The sequence below is a fragment of the Schistocerca cancellata genome, chromosome 5 (genome assembly GCF_023864275.1).
Source record: "Schistocerca cancellata isolate TAMUIC-IGC-003103 chromosome 5, iqSchCanc2.1, whole genome shotgun sequence".
Lineage (NCBI taxonomy): Eukaryota > Metazoa > Arthropoda > Insecta > Orthoptera > Acrididae > Schistocerca > Schistocerca cancellata.
In genome coordinates this window covers 552,007,673-552,032,574 of record NC_064630.1, presented here as the reverse complement: position 1 = coordinate 552,032,574, position 24,902 = coordinate 552,007,673, and the positions used below count along the sequence as shown (strand labels likewise).

At 42.6% G+C, this 24,902-nt stretch overlaps 1 protein-coding gene across 3 annotated transcripts in view; it reads right to left on the bottom strand.

Moving 5' to 3' along the window:
* The window catches only part of LOC126188269 (uncharacterized), a 206,580-nt gene that overhangs the window by 7,924 nt on the left and 173,754 nt on the right, over positions 1–24,902 (bottom strand). For 2 of the 3 annotated variants that reach the window (XM_049929840.1, XM_049929841.1), the window contains exon 5: positions 177–295. In XM_049929840.1, coding sequence (XP_049785797.1) covers positions 177–295 — 119 coding nt within the window. Of the gene's footprint in view, positions 1–176; positions 360–5,943; positions 6,015–24,902 lie in introns of all 3 variants that reach the window. The other variant, XM_049929842.1, reaches the window with a different exon arrangement.

Sequence of the window (24,902 nt, the reverse complement as noted above, 5' to 3'; positions counted from 1 at the left end):
ATTTTTGACAAATGGAAGAAGATCGATTGTAACATTGCCCCGAAATTTGCCAATGAGTGACCGAATGTTTACACTGCAGATTTTATGGACTTCGACAGTACACAGAAATTATGTTTAACGCCAAACTGAATACCAAGGGTCTGCGTTTCGGTCTCTTCATTGCTATGGATACTTACGCAGCAGTGGTAACGTTGAAGGTCTGACTACCAGGACACCTGTACATTTCCGGAGACATGCCATCTCCCTTCTGTATGCAGATGTAGTAGATGGCTGGGTTCTCTGGGACAATGCCCACCTGTCCCAGCTGCGTACAAGGCGTGATGGGGCCTTCGGTGCAGACTCGATCGGATGTCGTCAGGCTGTCAACAAAAAGCAAGATTTGATTATAAAAAATTGCCGACCGCATCACATCAGAGGCATAGGTCAGGGGCTGTGACATTGCAGTTTCTTTTAGGTATGGCGAATATTGAAACAAACGCACCATTACACCACAAAAAAATTACACCTGGAAAGGATTTCATGCTATTCATTTAGGAATCACATTGTTGTAATCTGATCAAACTGCTAACCACACATTCTACTGAAGTGGTCCAAAAATGGTTATAACCGCTCAGCTGAATCAACTCCTAAAGCGAGCTTCTTCGTTTGATTGAAAGTCTAAGTTTTTTTCTGTACTGTCGTTGTGAATTTTTGGTGAATTGTCTTCCTCCGCAAACATACTGCTATTAATTTTGTAAGTTCGTTTTGTTTTATGATTCTACCATCTGTCATAATTTTCACTGATATACCATCATCTTCTGACATTATATCTTATTTATATCAAGCGAGATAGCACAGTATTAAAGACAATGGAACTGCGTTCGGAAGAATCGGTGTTCAGTGCCACGCCAGCCTTCCATTTATGGATTTTCCATGGTCTCTCTAAATTGGTTTAAGCCAATGGTACGAGGGTTCCACCCCATCTTATTCCATACCGACGATCTGCACCATCTCTAACCTCGTCGCCCACGAAACGTTAAACCACAATCTTCTTATCTCTCCCCTTTCTTCATATCTCGATTGGCTATCCTTAAATCAAGTAGCATACCTACACCAATGCTATTATTTGCATTATTAAGTAAACATAATATCTGTTGTTTATTGAAAATGCGCTGATATGTCTAACGTTTTAAATTATGTAATCGTGCCGACCTACTTTGATGTGTACATGACAACAAGAGCGATTCAGATCAATAGATTATGAGAATGTGTAATTCCTGACGGTTCACACATTGAATAAAGTAATAATTTTTATTGCTACGGAGATGGCTCGTCAGTGAGGTGAAGCTGGTAATCAGTAAAGAAATTTTAGCGATTCCGACATAGGATTTTTATCTGCACACTTTAACATAACAAATCACCTGTCTTCCAGTATGACAGTGTTAGATAACAACGTGTTGTTTAGTTGTTTTAGCGCCCTATATAGCCGTAACCTCGTAGTTTCTTTTGCCATAGCCCTGTGCTGTAAGTCACTAAGTCACCTTCAACGATCTCGGTGCTGATGTATGCATTTAATCTCAAATATGTTAAGAAGACACTTCATTTTTTTGCATAGGCAGTGGTTAAATTAATGAAATACCTTTCTTAATCTATGGATTATCTACAGTTTCGATTGCTCTGCATGTAGCAGAAGGGGGGCAGGTCACAATTGATTGACCATATGCGGAATTAACAAATATGAAGCAAATTTCGACATGAAGGACATTTCAGATATGGTGCGTACATGTACCTTACTTCAAATGCAAATTATACCTAATACCTTTAAACACTTTATAGGGACGAGAACATTTCGAAAGTAATGTCAGATTAGATATATAAAACTTTTCGAGCAATGGAGAGTGGAATAGCGCCAAGGCTGCAAAAGAAACTTCCAAAGTCATTATAGAATGTATGCGACAGAAAACATCTCACCAAAACTGGAGCAATGTTATAACTGATTGAACAGTCCACGAGTGTGCTGCCGGTCCATAGCGTCCAACGGGTATAGTATTTCGGCAACTTGTATGAACGTTCCAATAGTTATCCAAAGATCGAAAACTTGCAAAGGATAGACTAAGTTCGAGAACTGCATCAAACAGTCTGGGTTGGAGATCACAACCGCCACAGCGTTTACTTTAATGCTATTGCTTGTATTAGACTTGATCGGACTATGTCAGTAATGTAGTAACAGGAAATGACACATGTGGTACATGGGCCCTAACGTTTCGCCTTACATCCCTATATCCATAATTGTAGGTTTCACTAATTATGACCGAAATGAAAATGAACTGAACGAGATAGTAACCAACATCAGATGTGGTTACTATATGTAATATGGAAAGGTGTCATTAGAAATGTGCAGTAGCAACTTCGACCCATGTGAGTGAAGAGCGTAATAGATGGAGAAGTATAGTGGAGACTTTTATCCAGCAGTGGGAGTGAAATGTCTGGTCGTAATGATGAATAATATTGCCATACGACGACTAACCGGAAAACAGGGAATAATCACCAATGACTAGAGAAGAGCTATATCTTCAAATTATGCGTACAAGGTAAATGGAAATAAGTGGTGCCTTGTCAGAAAATACCCAACACAGGCCACTGAAAGAGGAACGCTTTTTCGTAAATATTATCTCTGATATGGCCTTTATTTCAACAACAAAATTAATATCATTTGATGAAATGAAAGAAATCGTTGATAGCATCTAGTCGCAACACACAATACAATACACAACACATCACCAAGTGGAGTTTCAAGAAGAACTGAAATAAGAGATCTGCCTTCACGAAATGTGACAGGAGCCTCTCAAGTGAAATAGTCTACCGAGTCAGCTACCCAGCCACAATATACTGGGTAACTCAAAAGTTTAAACGTGCCACTGATTCCATTCCATTGACGTACACGTCACCGAGAGAATAAGAATCTATCCAGATCTATGTGAGCTGACGCAAAAAATATATTAATGATCCCCACTAAAAGAACCGCTTGCTCGCTTAGGAGAGCTGCAGGTGGTTTAGAACTAGTACCAGTTGCAGTATCACTCTCCAGTAAAGTGGTAAATGTGTGCAGTCTCTTGTATGGAAACACCACAGCGAGATGGGCCAACGTGGGGAAGTGGGCAGCGCACAAATACCTGCTTTGAATTAGTTTACATCCGAACGAGCTGTTATAGTGTCCTGATTCCAACTACTACAGTTTCTCTGACCAATAAATTTTTTTTAGCACATTCTTATTAAATGTGAATGGAAATTAGGGCCCCTTGCAAAAACAGCAGCAACCAATAATTTACATATTGATATAGTTCATTAAACACAGTAAGATTCTGGGGAGCAGCGACACAGCCGTCTTCTCCGCGAGTGTTGCTGAATCTGAGCCTACCCCTTGACATGGCTTCTGTACATGGCCAGTTCTTCCTACTGCAATAGTAGCAGCATTATCGCACTTGAAAAGAATGAGAGGAATGTTCTCTGTCCCGTAAAGAGCTCAAACGCATGGTATTACACATCCTTCTAAAACTTGCATGTATTTCGATACTGACAAATGTTACGTCACCAGTTGTCAAATGCGTGATATTTTTACGACAAGATGTTTCGGGATTACCTTATCCCGTTATCAAATTCTTTGGTGGATGGAAATGGCTGCCTTCAGTTTGCAGCTGTACTTTGAGTGTATAACACGCCAACAAGACATCTTCTAGGAAGAGTTTTGTATTCTACAATGCATATTTGCTGCTGGGTTTTTACTTTTGAAGAAGCCTAACGGTACAGACGCTTTTGGGTATGTTATACTGCATGACGATATAAACATTTTCGTATGGTTGAAAGTACATGTAGTATCGCGGTTCATTGGTTGGTTTCCGTAGTATCGCAACTTATCGATACTGCCGGAGCCGCAAGCGGCGCTTTTTACATCGCCACTAATGAAGAAACTTCAGTCCGTCGACCAATGAAAAGAGCCAGGACGGTGTTGTAAGTGGCGGGCACCTGGGCTCCAGTCTGCTAGTTCAATATTACTTCTAGTCGAGTTTATTTCCGTGTCGCTAGATGGTGCCGAACTTTACAACTACCGACATAACATTTAGTGCACATAGGTGCACTCCCGATTTGAGCCTCTGCTTATAGCTAACCGCGGCTGCCACAAGTTGTCAAAAGAGTAGCATTTCTTCAACCACAAGTTGAGTACAATATTTTTAATGAAAGTGAACACGTGTCAACTAATCTTTTCGTTGTCTGTCCAGATTACTGCGACAAGAGACCCTCTGGCCATCTTCCACCCACTTATCATTATCAATGAGGGCGTAACACTTGGCTCCTCGGGAGATAACGGTTACCGACTCTCAACATAAACGTCTCTTTATTTTGCAGTACTTGATAATGAGATAATGTGTCACAATTATCACACATTTGACAACTGCTGGCGTAACATTCCCAATTCCGTTTCGTGTGACGGTTGTACGATGGCTTCACAACATATGCAGTGACTGCGAGAGGTGTGTGTATCTGCGAAGATGAGCGGGTATTAAGTGTTGATCGCGAGGAGAGGAGATGGGGAGTTGTAGCGGGTTTGTCGTGGCAGTGAGCCTGTACAGAAAGGAAGGAGAACTTGGTGCTCTTGGGGATTATTTTATTCATGTGATGGAAGATACTATTATGCCAAACCGAAAATTCAACTCAGACATCCAAATAACGAATTTCTTGCGATTTTTAAAAACTTTTTTATGGTCAGTGTTAATGGATTTGAAAGAATGAATTTTCACGTTGTGTTACATTTTCCTATTTTTGCTGTGTTGATATTTCGTTGTTGTAATTTGTAATGAAATATTTTCTTACAGCTTGCTAAGCCTTCAGTGGTGGACTTTTATGAATGGAATAGAGTCAAGAAATTTTTATGAGATGATTTTCTTTTTTAATACAGTTTCTTGAGAAGAATTTTTGTCTATTGAGTAACTCAGATTATCCTACGTCGTTATGAAGCTCCCATTACCCGATGAACATTCCTTTTTATTAGGGATAAATTTTACAAGAAACAAGTTTGCAGTGCATGTGTTTAAGAGATCGTATTGCACTAGCTCGATTCTCTGTAGTTAGCAGCAACTCAGAATTTGAGACACACCTTTTCTTCTTGCTTCTCAAGAGCAGTAGCACAGGGTTTTCACTTGTGGCACAGATAAACCACATACAGGAAATATCAGATTTCAGTCTCACAGGGTCGATTGACAGCGTTGAAAACAATTACTATCACTAATGTTTAAAATCTCTTAAAAAATTAAAAAAATAAAAAAAAACAGTCGAATTTACTTTTGCAACGGTTTACATTCATAAAGAGACTATAAATGCAGAAAGAGACAACTCAAAAGTAGAGGAAACAGGTGCCCATTCACATAATCTTATCTCTCGTATTTGCTAAGATAACTTACAATTGCACTTCTCCGACTTTGGAAGCCTTTTCTGAAGGAATTAGCCTGGAGTGTAGCCTTGTAAGGAAATAACGTCAACGTTAAGGAATTCAAATAAGAGGAGACTAGTGGGTTTTGAAATGTGAGGCTAGAGAAGCGTGCTACAGATTCAATGGGTACATCACGTAACTATAGAGGAAGTACTGAACAGAATTGAGATAACAAATGCAGTTTGTAACTTGCCTAAAAGAAGGGAACAGGCGATTGAACACCCACTGAGGCATCTGTTAATCGCCAGTCTAGGGACAAAAACTTCAGTATGAGGCCATCTACAATAAGCCTTTAGTAGCTATGCGGAGACGAGAAGGCTTGCAGAGAAAAGAAGAGTACTCTGAAAATTTTTATAAAACCCATACTCGGACTAACGACCCCAACAAAGAATACAAAAGGTCGCCCTCACACCGAAATGAGTCTTACAAAATATTCTGGGAAGGAGAGGTATTCTTGGAGCAGTAAAATATATGCTCACCTGCAGTCTGCTTGCAGAGGATTGTACGCTGTAGTTCCGGAGCACGATTCGGGTTGAGAACCTGCGTTGACCTCGGTGCATATGTGGTACGTCTGGCAGTCGTACGGGTCAGGGAAGGATCCGATGCCGTGGCACGTGAACTCCTCGCCGGGCAGGGAAGAGTGGCACTCGGAGTCCGCTGAAGCGACGCAGGCAGCCTGCTCTGCGCTGCACTTCTGGTCCGCGCTGGAGTCGCACACTGCCACCACCGTGGCGTAGAAGCCGCCTGAACCATCGCCCAAGCACACCAGCACCTGCACGAACAGAGCAACGTACTCTGAAGAGATGTAGAAAGATAAGAAAGTAACAGCTGTTATTTTTTTTTATTTTATTCAAACACAAATTCCTGCACCTGCGCAACGAAACCACTTTTTTAGAACCCAAAGGAAATACAGACGTTGGCTATTAGTGACTGTTGATTAAAATAAATGGGCAAAGTTGAAAATTTGTGCCGGACTGGTATCGGAACACAGGTCTCCTGGTTAATACGTAGATGCGCTGACCACAGCGTCATTGAGACACAGCTCTCATTTGAATCGCACTGGCTACCGTTAGCACGCCTCTCGACAGGCCCAAACTCTCAACTTATCCACACTCTACTAATGTAGCACCCCTTGCACATTATTCTCATTACCTGCAGTATTTCGCCGATTCTCGCAAGAGCCTCGCGTCCATCCGCACCGATATCGCGCGCACGCTCACACACACACACACACACACACACACACACACACATATATATATATATATATATATATATATATATATATATATATATATATACAGGGTGGTCCATTGATCATGACCGGGCCAAATATCTCACGAAATAAGCGTCAAACGAAAAAACTACAAAGAACAAAACTTGTCTAGCTTGAAGGGGGAAACCAGATGTCGCTATGCCTGGCCCGCTAGATGGCGCTGCCATAGGTCAAACGGATATCAACTGGGTTTTTTTGTAAATCGGAACCCCCATTTTTATCACATATTCGTGTGGTACGTAAAGAAATATGAATCTTTTAGTTGGACCACTTTTTTCGCTTTGTGACAGATGGCTCTGTAATTGTCACAAACATATGGCTCACAATTTTAGACGAACAGTTGGTAACAGGTAGGTTTTTTAAATTAAGATACAGAACGTAGGTACGTTTGAACATTTTATTTCGGTTGTTCCAATGTGATACATGTACCTTTGTGAACTCATCATTTCTGAGAACGCATGCTGTTACAGCGTGATTACCTGTAAATACCACATTAATGCAATAAATGCTCAAAATGATGTCCGACCTCAATGCATTTGGCAATACGTGTAACGACATTCCTCTCAACAGCGAGTAGTTCGCCTTCCGTAATGTTCGCACATGCATTGACAGTGCGCTGACGCATGTTGTCAGGCGTAATCGGTCGATCACGGTAGCAAATATCCTTCAACTTTCCCCACAGAAAGAAATACGGTGACGTCAGATCCGGTGAACGTGCTGGCCATGGTATGGTGCTTCGACGACCAATTCACCTGTCATGAAATATGCTATTCTATACCGCTTCAACTGCACGCGAGCAATGTGCCGGACGTCCATCATGTTGGAAGTACATCGTCATTCTGTCATGCAGTGAAACATCTTGTAGTATTTACTATTATAAACAGTCTTGATGCCGGCCGCGGTGGTCTTGCGGTTCTAGGCGCTGCAGTCCGGAACCGCGGGACTGCTAAGGTCGCAGGTTCGAATCCTGCCTCGGGCATGGATGTATGTGATGTCCTTAGGTTAGTTAGGTTTACGTAGTTCTAAGTTCTAGGGGACTGATGACCTAAGATGTTAAGACCCATAGTGCTCAGAGCCATTTGAACAGTCTTGATCACGATTTATTTATCAAGGTGACCGGTTTCGACCACTACTGTGGCCATCTACAGACCATTGAGTAGGAACCTCTTTCCGTTGGAGAATCTTGTAGTAACATCGGTAGAACATTACGTAGTAAATCAGCATAAACTGCGCCATTTAGATTGCCATCGAGAAAATGGGGGCCAATTATCCTTCCTCCCATAATGCCACACCATATATTAACCCGCCAATTTCGCTGATGTTGCACTTGTAGTATCCATTGTGGATTTTCCGTTGCCCAATAGTGCATATTATGCCGGTTTACGTTATTTCTGATGTTGAATGACGCTTCGTCACTAAATAGAACGCGTGCAAAAAATCTGTCATAGTCCCGTAATTTCTCTTGTGCCCAGTGGCAGAACTGTACACGACGTTCAAATTCGTCGCCATGCAATTCCTGGTGCATAGAAATATGGTACGCGTGCAATCGATGTTGATGTAGCATTCTCAACACAGACATTTTTTAGATTCCCGATTCTCGCACAATTTGTCTGCTACTGATGTGCGGAATAGCCGCGACAGCAGCTAAAACACCTTCTTGGGCATCATCATTTGTTGCAGGTGGTCGTTGACGTTTCACATGTGGCTGAACACTTCCTGTTTTCTTATAACGTAACTACCCGGTGAACGGTCCGGACAAATGGTTCAAATGGCTCTCAGCACTATGGGACTTAACTTCTGAGGTCATCAGCCCCCTTGATCTTAAAAGTACTTAAACCTGACTAACCTAAGGACATCACACACATCCATGCCCGAGGCAGGATTCGAACCTGCGACCGTAGCGGTCGCGCGGTCCCAGACTGAAGCGCCTAGAACGGCTCTGCCACACCGGCCGCTTTTACCTAATGCTGCTAACATTTTTGTTGACAGCCAGAACTAATATTTATAGTAGTGTGATAGAACATATTGCAGCATTTGGTTTCCTATTTAAATAAACGCAGTTGATATCCGTTTGACCTATGGCAGCGCCATCTAGCGGGCCAACCATAGCGATATCTGGTTTCCCCCTTCAAGCTAGACGAGTTTCGTTTTTTGTAGTTTTTTCGTTTGATGCTTATTTCATGAGATATTTGGCCCAGTCACTATCAATGGACCACCCTGTATATATTATCAAAAGTATCCGGACACCTGTCTGGAAATGACTTACAAGTTCGTGGCGCCCTCCATCGGTAATGCTGAAATTCAGTATGGTGTTGGCCCACCCTAAACCTTAGCTTCTACTCTCGCAGACATATACGTTCAATCTGGTGCTGGGAGGTTTCTTGGGGAATGGCGACCCATTCTTCACGGAGTGCTGCACTGAGGAGAGGTATCGATGTCACTCGGTGAGACCCGGCACGAAGTCGGCGTTCCAAAACATTCTTTAGGTATTCTATAGGATTCAGGTCAGGACTCTGTGCAGGCCAGTCCATTACAGGGATGGTATTGTCGTGTAAGCACTCCGACAAAGACGGTGCATTATGAACAGGTGCTCGATCGTGATTAGAGATGCAGTCACCATCCTAGATCTGCTCTTCAACCGTGGGAAGCGAGAGGGTGGTTAAAAACATCAATGTAGGCCTGTGCTGTGATAGTGCCACGCAAAAGAACAAGGGGTGCAAGCCCCCTCCATGAAAAACACCACCACACCATAACACCTCAGCCTTCCGAATTTTACTGTTGGCACTACACACGCTGGCAGATGACGTTCACAGGCCATTCACCATACCCACACTTTGCCATCGGATCGCCACATTGTGTACCGTGGTTCCTCACTCCACACAACGTTTTTCCACTGTTCAATCGCCCAATGTTTACGCTTCTTACATGAAGCGAGGAGTCGTTTCGAATTTACTGGCGTGATGTGTGGCTTACGAGCAGCCTCTCGACCATTAAATCCACGTTTTCTCACCTACCGTCTAGCTGTCGTAGTACTTGCTGTAGATCCTGATGCAGTTTGGAATTCCTGTGTGGTGGTCTGGATAGATGTCTGTCTATTACACATTATGACCCTCTTCAACTGTCGGCGGTCTCTCAGTCAACAGACGAGGTCGGCCTTCGCGCTTTTGTGTTGTACGTGTCCCTTCACGTTTCCACTTCACTATCACAGCGGAAACGACTTTTCGATGTTTAGGAGTGTGGAAATCTCGAGTTCAGACGTATGACACACGTGACACCCAATAACCTGACCACGTTCGAAGTCTGTGAGTTCCGCGGAGCGCCGCTTTCTGCACTCTCACGATGTCTAATGAGTGGTGGTGGTGGTTAGTGTTTAACGTCCCGTCGACAACGAGGTCATTAGAGACGGAGCGCAAGCTCGGGTTAGGGAAGGATTGGGAAGGAAATCGGCCGTGCCCTTTCAAAGGAACCATCCCGGCATTTGCCTGAAACGATTTAGGGAAATCACGGAAGACCTAAATCAGGATGGCCGGAGACGGGATTGAACCGTCGTCCTCCCGAATGCGAGTCCAGTGTGCTAACCACTGCGCCACCTCGCTCGGTGTGTCTAATGAGTACTGAGGTCGCTGATATGGAGTAACTGGCAGTATCTGGCAGCACAATGCACATAATATGAAAAAAGGTATGTCTTTGGAGGTGTCCGGATACTTTTGATCACATAGTGTATGTGTATGTGTATGTGTGTGTGTGATGCACGCCAGACTCGAACCCTTACGGGAATGAGCGAAATGCAGCAGGTAGTGAGGATAATGTGGAAGGGGCACTACATTAGTAGTGTCTGAAGAAGCTGGCAGTGATGCTGGAGCTGCCCAAGCAGTTGTGATGACCACTCTGTCTGGATGGCGCAGTGATAAGCGCATCTGCCTACTTAGTAGGAGACTTGGTTTTTTATCCCCGTCCAGTACAAGTTTTCTGCTTTTCTCGTTGATTTACATCAACGCCCGTTCGAAACCAATGTCTATATTTCCTTCATGCCTTAATTCACATTGGCTCTGGATCAAAATAATGTTCTTTCTTTGGGACATGTCTGAAGGACCAGACACCACATATATATGAAACTGCTCTTATTTCTTTTTGTAAAGGGAAAGGAGGGTGGTGGTTGTTACCGCATTTGAAATGTTCGTTCAGAAATATCGATACTGGTCTTAAGCAGCTCCCGTGAAGACTTTCATGCGCTTTCTCGGCTGATACCTTGAAGTGCAAACTGTCCATAATTAAAGTTTCAGTTACAAAACGCTGTAGAAAGAGAACCATTGCTCAGAATAACGTCAAATTTGAACAGCATATTGTTGACGCAGAGGGGAACGTTATGGAAAAACTGCGAAAATTTGACCAATAGATGGCGCTGTAAGCGTCAGAACATCCATACTAACAGTTGAGCGCAGCGTGGCTGTTTTCGGTTTCCGTTAGCGACGCCAATCATGACTGTCTCGATGAAAGATCGCGCGCTGCTGTTACAGCTCTTTTACAAGAACGGTGACTGTGCGCTAGTAGCCATGCAGAGGTTCCAGACACTCAAGGGATTGAGAAAAGGTATTTATTTGATGTCTTCAAAGAGTCCGGAGAAAATTGTTACAAAATTCGAAAAGACAACTTCGTTTTGAAATGCAATGTGGTAGAGGGAGGAAAGCAGCTCTTCAACAACGAAGATGTTTGGGTAGGATCATTTTTATGCAGTCCGTCCCCCGTAGCTAAGTGGTCAGCGTGACAGAATCTCAATCCTAAGGGTCTGGGTTCGATTCCCGGCTGGATCGGAGATATTCTCCTCTCAGCTATTGGGTGTTGTTTTGTCCGAATCATCATCATTTCATTCCCATCGACGTGCAAGTCAACGAAGTGGTGTCATATCGAAAGACTTGTACTCGGCGAACGTTCTGTCCGACAGGAGGCGCTAGTCACATGACATTTATTTATTTTTATGCAAGATGACGCTCCTCTGCACGTTGCATAGCCAGTGAAGCGGCTGCTGCAGAGGCATTTCACAAATCCTATAATTATTAGCTGTCACTTCCCTACAGCCTGGCCACCCATACCACCAGATCCTGTGACGTTTGGCTGCGGGGCTATCCGAAGAATGTTATGTTCAGTGTTTCAATTACGAACGTAGCTCAATTAAAGTTAAGTGGGACTCTTGCACAACGCGTGATCCCCGAGAAACTGCGACCTGTTGTGAAACATGCTGGTTTTCGATTTCAACTTCTGGTTGAAAACGGTGGATGGCATACTGAACATGTATTGTGCCAGTCACACGACAGTTAGAAACCGATGTGATTTGGTTTTTAGGCGTTTTTTGGCTCCAGGACAATAAAAAACCGATTTTTCTCATCATATAGGGTGGGATCTTTCCATGATGGATGGGCTTACCTAACTAACGGTGCCACAACTGTTGACTGCCGGACCTGTGCAGTCATCCATGTTGAGCAGTATGGATGAAGTACTGTGCAACTCAAACCATAGCCGTCGTATTGCGATTCATTTGTAATTTGTAGCTGACGTTAAGACGCTTACAGCGCCACCTACTGGTAAAATTTTATTTAAATCTTTTTTTGTGTATGTGTGTTTTCCATGACTTCAATGGCATGATATTCAAATTTGACGTCATTCTGAGCGGAGGTTAACTTTGTACAGCGTTTTGAAGCTGACACTTTAATTACGGTCACCCTGAACGTGTGTATCACTACTTCCCAGCGAAACAATCATGTCATACTGAAAACAGCTTTTGGTTTCGACTACAGAACAAAAGTTTTCTGGAAGTCCCTTGCACATCCTCCACACAGTTCCATTTCCACATTTTAGGAGTCCTGAAGATAGATATTCGTGGCCATCGATGTCCTTCCGACAAAGAGGTGCCCGCCTGGATGGTTCCGTAGGCAACTGCAATATTTTCTCATTGAAGGTTTTGACCGTCTTGTCTCCAACTGGAATAAGTTTATTAACAGTTATGGCGGTTACTTTTGTAATAATAAAAAGTTTACTTACTTTTATTCCGTCCGTCTCGTTTTCATTTGACTAACCCCTACCGAATTTGTTTATGTATCGACGAGGACTGTGCAAGGGATCTAAAAGGAGAGGACGACCATTCGCAGCAGTGTAACACGATGTAAGAACAACTGATGTGAAAATACTCTGGCCAGCAGGCACCGGGGAAAGGTCACTGACGATTGAAGCGTATATTTCAGATCGGAGGTGTCACGTGGTGCTTTGTAGGTGTTTTTTGTACCACGATGGGCCCACTTATTCAGATTACAGTGAACAAAACCAGAATATTTATTTCAAGATTCTCAGTGACGGAGTGTTGGCCTTTCTTGCCTGCGATGAATCAGCTGTGGGCACTCCCACGTTCAAATACGGCAACGCCCGTGTTCTAAGGTCTGCATGTGTACGTTCCTCACCCGACGACCACTCAGGTTCCACCTCTGGGGGCCTGGGAATTCAGCAGGTTTTAATCCCAGAGAAAATGTTTGGGACTATTTGGTGCAAAACATGTAAAGCAGCAGTCAACTTCCCCGTGATCTGGTAGCTCTACGATATCCATTCATCAATGAGTGTCTTCATTTACATATTTAATATCTGACGAAACTTGTCGACTTTCTTTCTCGCCAAAATGAAACCATTATCAAGGCTAGAGCCAGTGCCGCAGTGTCTCCTGCTGTGGCTTACTAATTACTTGTCTGCTTACTTATGCTATGCACATAGATAATTATACAGTGTTATAAGGTGAATTTCTAAGCAACAGCTTGCGAGTTTTATGGAAAAGATGAACACAAAAACATTCGAATATCAACAAGGACAAGGGAAGGCAATAGGCAGTTACATCAGTGGACGCAGTACCATCAATTTTAATTTTGTCGTTTAGGCAACATGAAGTTGGTCTCTGACAATCCTCCAAAGCGACTGTGCGTTAACCGTTTTTTGTTATTTTGACATGGCAGTAAACACACCAAAAGTCGATATTACATCATCATCAAAGCAAAGCCAGAAGAGCTTAAGATAATTATCATATCTATTTATTATGCACCTAATATAAAATAGAGATAGAAACATATTATCTCTAACATCGGGTCTGATAAATTTTAATGTGTGCACAGACGGACACTTGATATCGCGACTGACAAATCGTAATGCCTGTAGAGGTCCTTAGTACGGGGTGGAACGAGAGTGCTTACAGGCACACCTGTGGCTATTAAGGGCATCGTTATCCCGCGTGTGCCCATGTCGGGAAGGGTAAGAACTATTTGTAGCTTGTATGTTAGCAGCTGAGGACCCCTACAGATGGCACAGTTTGTTGGATGCCATACAAAGTAAAACACATCAGGCGAATAAATAAGGTGTGCTGTATCCGATATCAGTCTGACTATACAACTATTACGACTTATTGGACCCGAAATCAGGGAACTACATGAAGTCGATTGTTCACACGATCCAGTTTTATGTAAGCACAGGTCTTCTGTGTATAAATGGAAACAGACTGCAATAAAACTTAGATTGTTAGTTTCTGATTCGATGGTACAATATCATCTGCAGATTCCATTCCGTCTCCCCAAAACTTTGGGCGCATTCGTATGAACTGATTTCATGTGGGCTCGTCAGTTTTTGTTTTGCTTCCCTAAATAGCTTGAAGTGAATGTTGGGACATTTCCTTCAAAGACTAAGTTTCTTCACAATCCTCGTCTAGTCCGAGATTAGGCTCTATCGAGATATTTATCGATAACTACGTCGCAATCTTTTACAATGTACAATTATCATATATCTGTTCAAAGACTTTTATAGTGTATTTTTCACCACAATACAAAAAAACAAGAATTTTTAAGATGCGAGTTGTAGAACTGACTAAACCAGAAAGCTAATTATACTGTCGCCCATTTTTATGGGCGTCGGGGAAGGTAGGGTTTCTGCATACAATTTTGTGATTCTTTTTTGTTTATTACATATTTTGCCCTCAGCAGTCCTCTCCAGACCTCTCCATTTGACGATTTACTGTGTAACTTATTCAGATCATCTGATGATGATCTATACATAAGTCTAAACCGGTAATGATACCACCTGAATAGTCTACGGTAGAAGTATATAATTTTTATATATACCTTTTCCCGGGGGCTGAGTGCTTAATCTTATTATTTTGGAATTATCACTTTGTCCGTATATTATTGAAAATAATCCAGTCCTACAGATGATCCCCAATGTACTATGTGAGTAACATCAGACAGCTTAGGTTACCAGGTGTAAGATTAATTTCGGATGCTTTCCCATACGTGTTAAGACGTCAGAAATTACGTTCTGTCCTTAAGGATCTACGACCAACAGGTAATTAGTTATGTAGTCGTTACCATTTTGGCCAAATTATGAATGATGCAAAAGAATTTATGTTCCCTTTTAATTAAAAGCCAGGATGGTAACATTAAGAGTGTAATGAGAATCCCACTGTTAAACACAAAGGAAAGAGTGGATAGGTGGAAAGATTACATTGAAAGCATGTAAGAGGATGAGGAATTATCTGATGACGTGACAGAAACCGACAAGAAAAACATAGGGAAACCAATATGAGAGTCGGAATTTAAAAGAGTTCGGGAAGGCTTGAGGCCGGCAGCTGTGACCGAGCAGTTCTAGGCCCTTAAGTCTGGAACCGCGCGACCGCTACGGTCACAGGTTCGAATCCCGCCTCGGGTATGGATGTGTGTGATGTCCTTAGGCTAATTAGGTTTAAGTAGTTCTAAGTTCTAGGGGACTGATGACCTCAGACGTTGAGTCCCATAGTGCTAAAAGCCATTTGAACGATTGTTTGAAGACTTGAGATCACGTAAAGCAGAGGGATAGAAAACATTACATCCAAATTTCTAATCATTGGGGGAAACGGCGAGCAGACGAATAGTCAAGCTGATCTGTATATTCTATGAGACTGGCGACGTACCATCCGACTTTCGGCAAAATATTACGAACAGAACTCCGAAGACAGTTAGGGCACATAGGTGCGAAAACTACCGCACAAACACGTTAACATCTCACGCATTCAAGTTGCTGACGAGAATAATAAGCAGAAGAATGGAAAAGGTGTTGAGAATATGTTACATGACGATCAATTTAGCTTTAGGAAAGGTAAAGGCACAGAGAGGCAGCGGTGAAGTTTCACTTGATAATGAAAGCAAGCTCGGAGTAAAATCAAGACACGCTCATGGCATTTGTCGATGCTTGACAATGTGATGTCAATGTAAAATGTTGCAAAATATAGGAAATTCTGAGAAAATAAGAGTAACATACAGTGAAAGGCCGGTGACATAGAATATGTACAAGAACCAAGAGGGAACAATGAGACTGGATGAAACAAGAACGAAATGCTCCGATTAAAAAGGGTCTAAGACAGAGATGCATTCTTTCGGTGCTACTGTTGAACCTATATATCAGGGAGCAATGACGGAGACAAAAGAAAATTTCAAGAATGGGATTAAAATTCAAGATGAAAGGATATGAATGATAAGATCCGTTGGAGACATTGTTCTCCTCAGTGAAAGTGAAGAAGTATTACAGGCTCTGTTTAACAAAACAAACAGTCTAATCACTGCGGAATTTGGATTGAGACTAAAGCGGAAAAAGACAAGGTAGTGGGACGTAGCGAGAAATGAGAATAGCGAGAAACTGAACATCACACTTGGTAGTCACTAAGTAGATGAAGTTAAGGAATTCTGCTGTATTGGAAGCAAACAAAGACGGTCGAACCAAGGACGACATAAAAAGCAGAGAGGTACCAGAAATGATGATATTCTTAACCAGGAGTCTACTGGTGTTAAACATAGGCCTTAATGTCAGGAAGATATTTCTCAGAATGTGTGTTTGGAGCACAACATTGTATGGTAGTGAATCATGGACAGTGAGAAAAACGGAACGGAAGAGAATCGAAGCATTTGAGATGTGGTGGTACAGAAGAATGTTGAAAATTAGGTAGGCAGATGAGATAAGAAATGTAATGATTCTCCGCAGAATCGCAAAGAAAGGAATATATGGTAAACACTGATTAGAAGAAGGGACAGCATGATAGGACATGTGCTAGGGAAGCAGGGAGTAACCTCCAAGGTACTAGAGGAAGCTGTAGCCACTGGCGCCAAATAGGGTTGAGTAATCTATCTAGTGTGCCAATACAATTACTTTTACGTTCATAAGTTCTCAATTCCTTTTTTATTCGTTAGTCTTCTGGTTTCATTGTAAATATTTACACAATTTACCCGATGTGTCTATATACACTCCTGGAAATTGAAATAAGAACACCGTGAATTCATTGTCCCAGGAAGGGGAAACTTTATTGACACATTCCTGGGGTCAGATACATCACATGATCACACTGACAGAACCACAGGCACATAGACACAGGCAACAGAGCATGCACAATGTCGGCACTAGTACAGTGTATATCCACCTTTCGCAGCAATGCAGGCTGCTATTCTCCCATGGAGACGATCGTAGAGATGCTGGATGTATTCCTGTGGAACGGCTTGCCATGCCATTTCCACCTGGCGCCTCAGTTGGACCAGCGTTCGTGCTGGACGTGCAGACCGTGTGAGACGACGCTTCATCCAGTCCCAAACATGCTCAATGGGGGACAGATCCGGAGATCTTGCTGGCCAGGGTAGTTGACTTACACCTTCTAGAGCACGTTGGGTGGCACGGGATACATGCGGACGTGCATTGTCCTGTTGGAACAGCAAGTTCCCTTGCCGGTCTAGGAATGGTAGAACGATGGGTTCGATGACGGTTTGGATGTACCGTGCACTATTCAGTGTCCCCTCGACGATCACCAGTGGTGTACGGCCAGTGTAGGAGATCGCTCCCCACACCATGATGGCGGGTGTTGGCCCTGTGTGCCTCGGTCGTATGCAGTCCTGATTGTGGCGCTCACCTGCACGGCGCCAAACACGCATACGACCATCATTGGCACCAAGGCAGAAGCGACTCTCATCGCTGAAGACGACACGTCTCCATTCGTCCCTCCATTCACGCCTGTCGCGACACCACTGGAGGCGGGCTGCACGATGTTGGGGCGTGAGCGGAAGACGGCCTAACGGTGTGCGGGACCGTAGCCCAGCTTCATGGAGACGGTTGCGAATGGTCCTCGCCGATACCCAGGAGCAACAGTGTCCCTAATTTGCTGGGAAGTGGCGGTGCGGTCCCCTACGGCACTGCGTAGGATCCTACGGTCTTGGCGTGCATCCGTGCGTCGCTGCGGTCCGGTTCCAGGTCGACGGGCACGTGCACCTTCCGCCGACCACTGGCGACAACATCGATGTACTGTGGAGACCTCACGCCCCACGTGTTGAGCAATTCGGTGGTACGTCCACCCGGCCTCCCGCATGCCCACTATACGCCCTCGCTCAAAGTCCGTCAACTGCACATACGGTTCACGTCCACGCTTTCGCGGCATGCTACCAGTGTTAAAGACTGCGATGGAGCTCCGTATGCCACGGCAAACTGGCTGACACTGACGGCGGCGGTGCACAAATGCTGCGCAGCTAGCGCCATTCGACGGCCAACACCGCCGTTCCTGGTGTGTCCGCTGTGCCGTGCGTGTGATCATTGCTTGTACAGCCCTCTCGCAGTGTCCGGAGCAAGTATGGTGGGTCTGACACACCGGTGTCAATGTGTTCTTTTTTCCATTTCCAGGAGTGTATATTTGTCGATAGCAGTGCTACTGATCACCGTAACTCTTGTTATAAATTCCATGAAGGAGAATTAGATTATATGAATTGACGATGGACTTGAGTATAACTTTATAATAGATTTGCCATGAACATTTAAAATAAAATGCCCTCTTAACGTTACAGTAGGTACGTATGTCATTCCGTTTAGAAGTGAGAACTTTAATAAGGCATATAATTATTTATAATTAACAACGTATCTCACTGTATCGAGACTATTTCAGTGAGCTTCACGTCAATTACTTCTATAGCACAAGCTTCAAAATGCTAATCGCTACATCGGAGGGTGTATTTGGTATAAATGGTAACTCCAGCTTCCACTTCGCGTTTCAGAGTAGTCGTAGTCCCTTGATAACTATAAATTCTAACGTAAATTTCATTCTGAATGTGGGCAAAACGAAACGAAATAAAACTGCACAACCATGCTTGATAAATGGGGAAACGCATTGCAGCCATATTTCCACACACCGCTATTAGTGCATGCAGGGTAGGCTCAGTTCGACAGCTGTAATCAGCGCACAAATGCTTATCTTGCAGAACATAGCAACAGCTTGCTAGTCTACTAACTAGCGTTTAAATGGGTTATGTCATTACATCTACTAACTTGAATAATAAAAATGACCAGAAGCAATAGTGTCGTCGCATAAACAACTGAGGTGGCCACACGTAACTGGTGGAGCACACACTGCAGCAGACCACAGGCAACTGGGCCAGTCGCCACATTAAAGCAGAGGGATAGACTCGCCCTACCCTGAGGTCGACAATGTGACTCTGCACAAGGGCCATTTCGCGTGAGTCTTACCCATCGCCATACCTGAACCGTGCTGTGGCTCGCGCTGCTGCCGTTGCTAGGTTGGTATCGTTTAGTTGATATAGTTATGGATGTCGTCTTCTTCTTCTTGTGTTCATTGGCGCCACTCCGTTTGCAAGCATCGTCTGTCTGCTAGTGGCAGCAACGGTGGTTATCGGTATCCAGTAACGGTGGTACTATCTATGGGGCACCGTTATGGTGTTTCCGTGCCGTGTGAGTTGGCAGTTCGGTTGGGGACGGACGAGCAGCCAGGTCCGAGCAGCACGTGAAGACGCCGGGACCACAGGCGGCACGCATGCACAGCCAGATGGAAGGGCTGTAGTCGTGAGGGGTACAACCTCGCTGTCAACCGAACGCAGGAAGTTTAAGTTGAGTGGACCTTAATTCAAGTAGTGAAACCTCCACCATTGTGGGATCTCGCCATTTGCTTGCGTCTTGCTGCTCCCAGTGTCGCCGAGATGAAGAGCAGTAAATGGAGCGTTTGGGGAAGGCGAACTTAATTAGCCCTCCTCCACTTCTTATTATTAATCGTCACATTCTATATGTGATTATTTGTTAAGTCTGACCAGTGGTATTTTTCCTGCCTAGTGGCCACTAACGCCCCAGTTACCTGCCCTGGAGCTTAGTGCATGTTACGGCAGTGTACTTTTCCTCGCCTTGCCACTGCTGTAGGCATGTAGGTCGACAGCTTCCTTGATTTGTAGGCCAGGTGGTGTGTTTTATTTTTTCTTCCTACTCTGGTAGTAGTGGTTCCTTTCTGCTTCCGGATGCTCTACACACCGGAGTCTGAAGACATAGTGCTGACTGCCGGTTCCGGCTTGGGTGTGTTATTCCATCGTTTGATTGGTGATCGGACGTTAGGTAGATTTGGCAAATGATTACTAGTCATGCGTTTAAACTGACACTTCTCTGAGTTACCGTCTCGTGAAGTGAATGAAAATCTTGGCTTCCTGTCTTATCGCTTGCGAAATTTGGGGGACTTTTCCGGGTTGATCCTTGGAGCAACGTCTGCGCACCCTCTCCCCCCTCCTTGGTTTGATTAGATTTCATGCTTTTTTTAAATTAATAAATTTAATTTCAAGTTTGAAGATAGTTAAGTGGTTCTTAAGGGATTGCTAGTAAGACCTTCAGCCGTGAAAAATTTTTAAATTATTACTATTGGGTCCTTCAGTCGAAAAATAGTTGAATTTGTTGGTATTAAGCTTTCAGCCGTGAGTGTTACTTGTCTTAAAATTTCAGTTAGACAACTGCATTCTAGCAGTGAGACTTTGATGATTGTTCTTTTAAAAATATTTTAATAACTGTAATTGCAGGTTGAAGTAGTTTAACTTGTTCTTAAGATCACTATTCAGGCCTTCAACTATGAAACAGTTTTAAATTATCACTATTGGGGCCTTCAGCCGAGAAATAGTTTTGAATTCGTTGTTATTAAGGCCTTCAGCCGTGAACACTTCTTGATTTGTTGTCACCTTTGTTGTTGTTTCCAAATAAAGTGTACGTGATTGAAAAATAAACTAACCAACAGCAATTGATTACGGCCCCGTCCACAATAGTAACCCAATCCTGCCTTCCTTGGTACCAGGTCTCAGCACCATCGGAAACAGCAAACTCACCTGTGAACAGTCGTCACTGCAGATAATCTCGCTAGCCGCTGTGCAGATTCCTCGTTGATCGTGTTTGAGCCACCGCGACACCTTGCCGAGAACCGAGCTGGCGTGGGTGGCACACAGCAGCTGCAGCAGAGAATGGTATGTTTCATAACAGCCCGCAGCAATTTCAGTGTGATTCATGGTTCGTCACTGATATGATACTCAATGTGTTGTTCCCGTAAATTGTTACTACCATTAATTAGGATAAAAATGTAACCTATCTTGTATATGGGCTACTGTTCATGCTGTATTTGACGAGCAATGTACAAAGAATAAATACGTTCTTATTTTTGACACATTGAAGTTTCTGTGCGATGCAAACAGAAAATACTGAATACTTTGAAACAACGTAGTAGACATAATTATTAATCGTATTCCCGAGTTTGAACGTAAATTTTCAGATCGACAAATCCAAGACCTTTATGAACATAATAGTTATATTTTTATAATTTTTCCGGTTGTTGTCTCGTCTAGAAGAGCATCTCCTTATGTTTTTAGGTTGTTTTAGTTCCTTTCACCAACGAGTAAAATGTGGAACTTTTTATTATTACCCTGACACTCTGTTAGATTTTCAGTGGCCCCGGTATATGTTGCCAACATAACATTCATATCACGTGATTATGCTGACAGATGGATATTTAATTTGTGCGGCACACGTCGTGACCTTTGCGTCGTAGTTAAGACATTACTCGGAACTCAATTATTAGTTAATGTATTCTTAATTTACAGTGAAAGCCAATATTCATTATGGTTCACTGAATCAGAATATAAAAGGGACTTTCACTTTGTGGCAGTTGGACAGGCAAGTGAACCAAATTTATAAGATATTGCCTGAATAAGGTTAAGATCAGAATGGTAGTTCTAGACACACAAACAAATAATACTTATAATCGTTGCACCAAAATGGAATGGAACATCATTGTTATGCATACCAAACAATAGCACCTGATATGTGGAATGTGACATTGGACTAATATTTTGTTGGACAGGCAAGTGAACCAAATTTATAAGATATTGCCTGAATAAGGTTAAGATCAGAATGGTAGTTCTAGACACACAAACAAATAATACTTATAATCGTTCCACCAAAATGGAATGGAACATCATTGTTATGCATACCAAACAATAGCACCTGATATGTGGAATATGACATTGGGCTAATATTTTGTGTAATCAAGGTGTTATGAAAGAAATGAATGGTTTAGTACTGATGTTTTCATTAATTTGTATTAATTAACATACTATCTTGTGTGAGGTAATTCGTTTCCTGCTCCAACTGAGTTATTTCAACAGGTTCTTTCTTTAAAAGTATATATAACCAAATGATGCAATTTTTCATACTTTATGGTGGAACTGGGTCAACAAGACTATCTTCCCATAAATGTATTATCTCACTCCTAATAAATATTAGTTCCACCTGTCAATAAATATGTTAGCAGCAATATATACAACAATTGTTGCTGTAAAAAGCAACAGGAAGTTTTAAGCAATCGTATATTGTAATCATGTTACATTCGAACTAGCTATTCATATGTGAGAAATTATGTTACAGAACCAATGAAGTTTTCCACAGAAGCAATCCATGAGACAACGACAGAGTACTTACATCACTTCCTAAACGTTGATAGTGGTGTCTGTATGAGAACTGTATCACAAGATTTACATTTCTAATGAAGAAATGATCTTTTTAGTGCTTAGTTTAGCAAATTATACAGTAACTAAATTATTATTGCAGACATCTATGACGCTAACCGCTGCAGGCCCATCTTACCATTTCATCACATTTTCCTCTATAGCAGTTTAGATGATTCTTATCACGGTTATCTGATAATTTCTGGAACCGTTCCTTCCCTTATGTTAGCGTAACTCTGAAACTGTTGTAAATCTAATAGCCCAGTTGTTAACAGAGCTTGCAACGTGACGAGAAATATGAACAGTCATATTTGTCTAATAGAGTCATATCAATCTCACTTACCAGAAAGGCAATCTTTACACCTGTTGATAGCTCCATGTCAGTCTGAATTATTTCGAATGTATTGAACCAGCTCTTTAAATACTTCGCTCTAAGCTTGGTTTATCAAGAGACCTATGAGATAGTGTTCATATCAGATAACTCCTTGCACAACACTTAATATTTTTGACGACTCTTATCGAAGCAATTAATGCAGTATGAGGAATGATTTACGAATGTCTTCGTACTTCCATAAACGGAGTTTTATTGTATGGAACTGGTGCATCTAGAGTAGCAATATACACAATTAAGTACACGGGACACTGCAGTTACATTCAAGGTTTTGTGGGTTTCGAGTGGGACTACTGTACAACAGTCTCCGGAATGTTACCCATCTCGCTGAGAATGTATGAGGGAGTATCATTACTACCATTATTTCAGTCATTCATTACACCGCCTGCTTTACGTTGTTTACCAAACGACAATTACTTCCCTTTCCGTGCAGTATGATTTTTGTCTTCACTATAAAGTATGCTACATTTCCTCCGTATCTATATTCGGTAAATGATAACATGAGACCTGGTGAATGCTCTCAGCCTAATACTCCTGTATCGCTCCATATCTCAAATCTAAAGCAAAAGTTATATTCTCGTTTTTTAATTTCTTTATGTTTTAAATTTTCTTTTATTATTAATTCTGGCGTGATCGTGCGTGAATAGATGCTATGGAGTGAGGCAACTTATTAAAATATGCAAGTAATTTCTTAAATAAATAATGTTTGTAAAACATTACTTTTATTGGGCGCGCTTGACAATGATTTTCTGACTAAGGTCCGTATTGATTCTTTTACCTCTTCAAATGAAAACTTCTTTTATCGGACTTCGAAAACATTTGGTCACCGAACAAATGGTTCGTACAGGACTGTTTATGTGTATTTCATGAACACGGAAACTTTCGCCATGTCAAGACGCAGTATAGCTGAGGATGACTTTTAACATAAAATGAAACAAATATTAAGTAATATCCCTATATTCAATTATCACACATAATTTGAATGTGGCGCGTGCAGCCGGTACATTTCAATGGTCGCAGCGACTGCCTCGGTTATGGGCAGTCATGTATTCTCAAGTGCGGCTAACAGCTGTTACTTCATAGTCCACCTTGCAACACGTTGACAATTTGCTAGTAGTTCCGTTTGTGCTTGTGCGGAAATCATCACAGTGACAGAACACTACATGGAGCATTCAGTAGGAAATATGCTAATGGCTAATTGTGCTATGCAGTTATATCTATAATAGGTAAAATAATCTAAATAATGTTGCATCTTCTTAAACAAATACAGTCCGTTTTGGTTGATTGTCTCATTGGACAATGTTGGTTGCTTTTAAAATATCTTTGGCTGCAGATTTACGAGTCGTCGTGCAGTATTCATACACACAATTCACTATGAGATCAAAACTATCCGCACAACCCCAAAAACATACGTTTCTCATATTAGGAGCGTGTAGCTCCCAACTACCTCTAGGTACTCCATATCATCGACCACAGCAGTCATTAGACATCGTGAGAGAGCAAAATGGGGCGATCCGCGGAACTCACGGACTTTGAATGTGGTCAGGTGATTGGGTGTCACTTGTATCATATGTCGTACGCGACATTTCCACACTCTTAAACATCCCTAGGTCGACTGTTTCCTATGTGATAGTGTAGTGGAAACGTGAAGGGACACGTACAGCACGAAAGCGTACAGAGCGGCCTCGTCTGTTGACTGACAGAGAGTCGTAATGTGTAACAGGCAGACATCTATCCAGACCATCAGATAGATATTCCAAACTGCATCACGATCCACTGCAAGTACTATGGTAGGCGATAAGTGAGAAAACTTGGATTTCATGGTAGAGGGGCTGCTCATAAGCCACACGTCACGCCGGTAAATGCTAAACGACGCCTCGCTTGGTGTAAGGAGCGTAATCATTGGACGGTTGAAAAGTGGAGAAACGTTGTGTGGGGTGA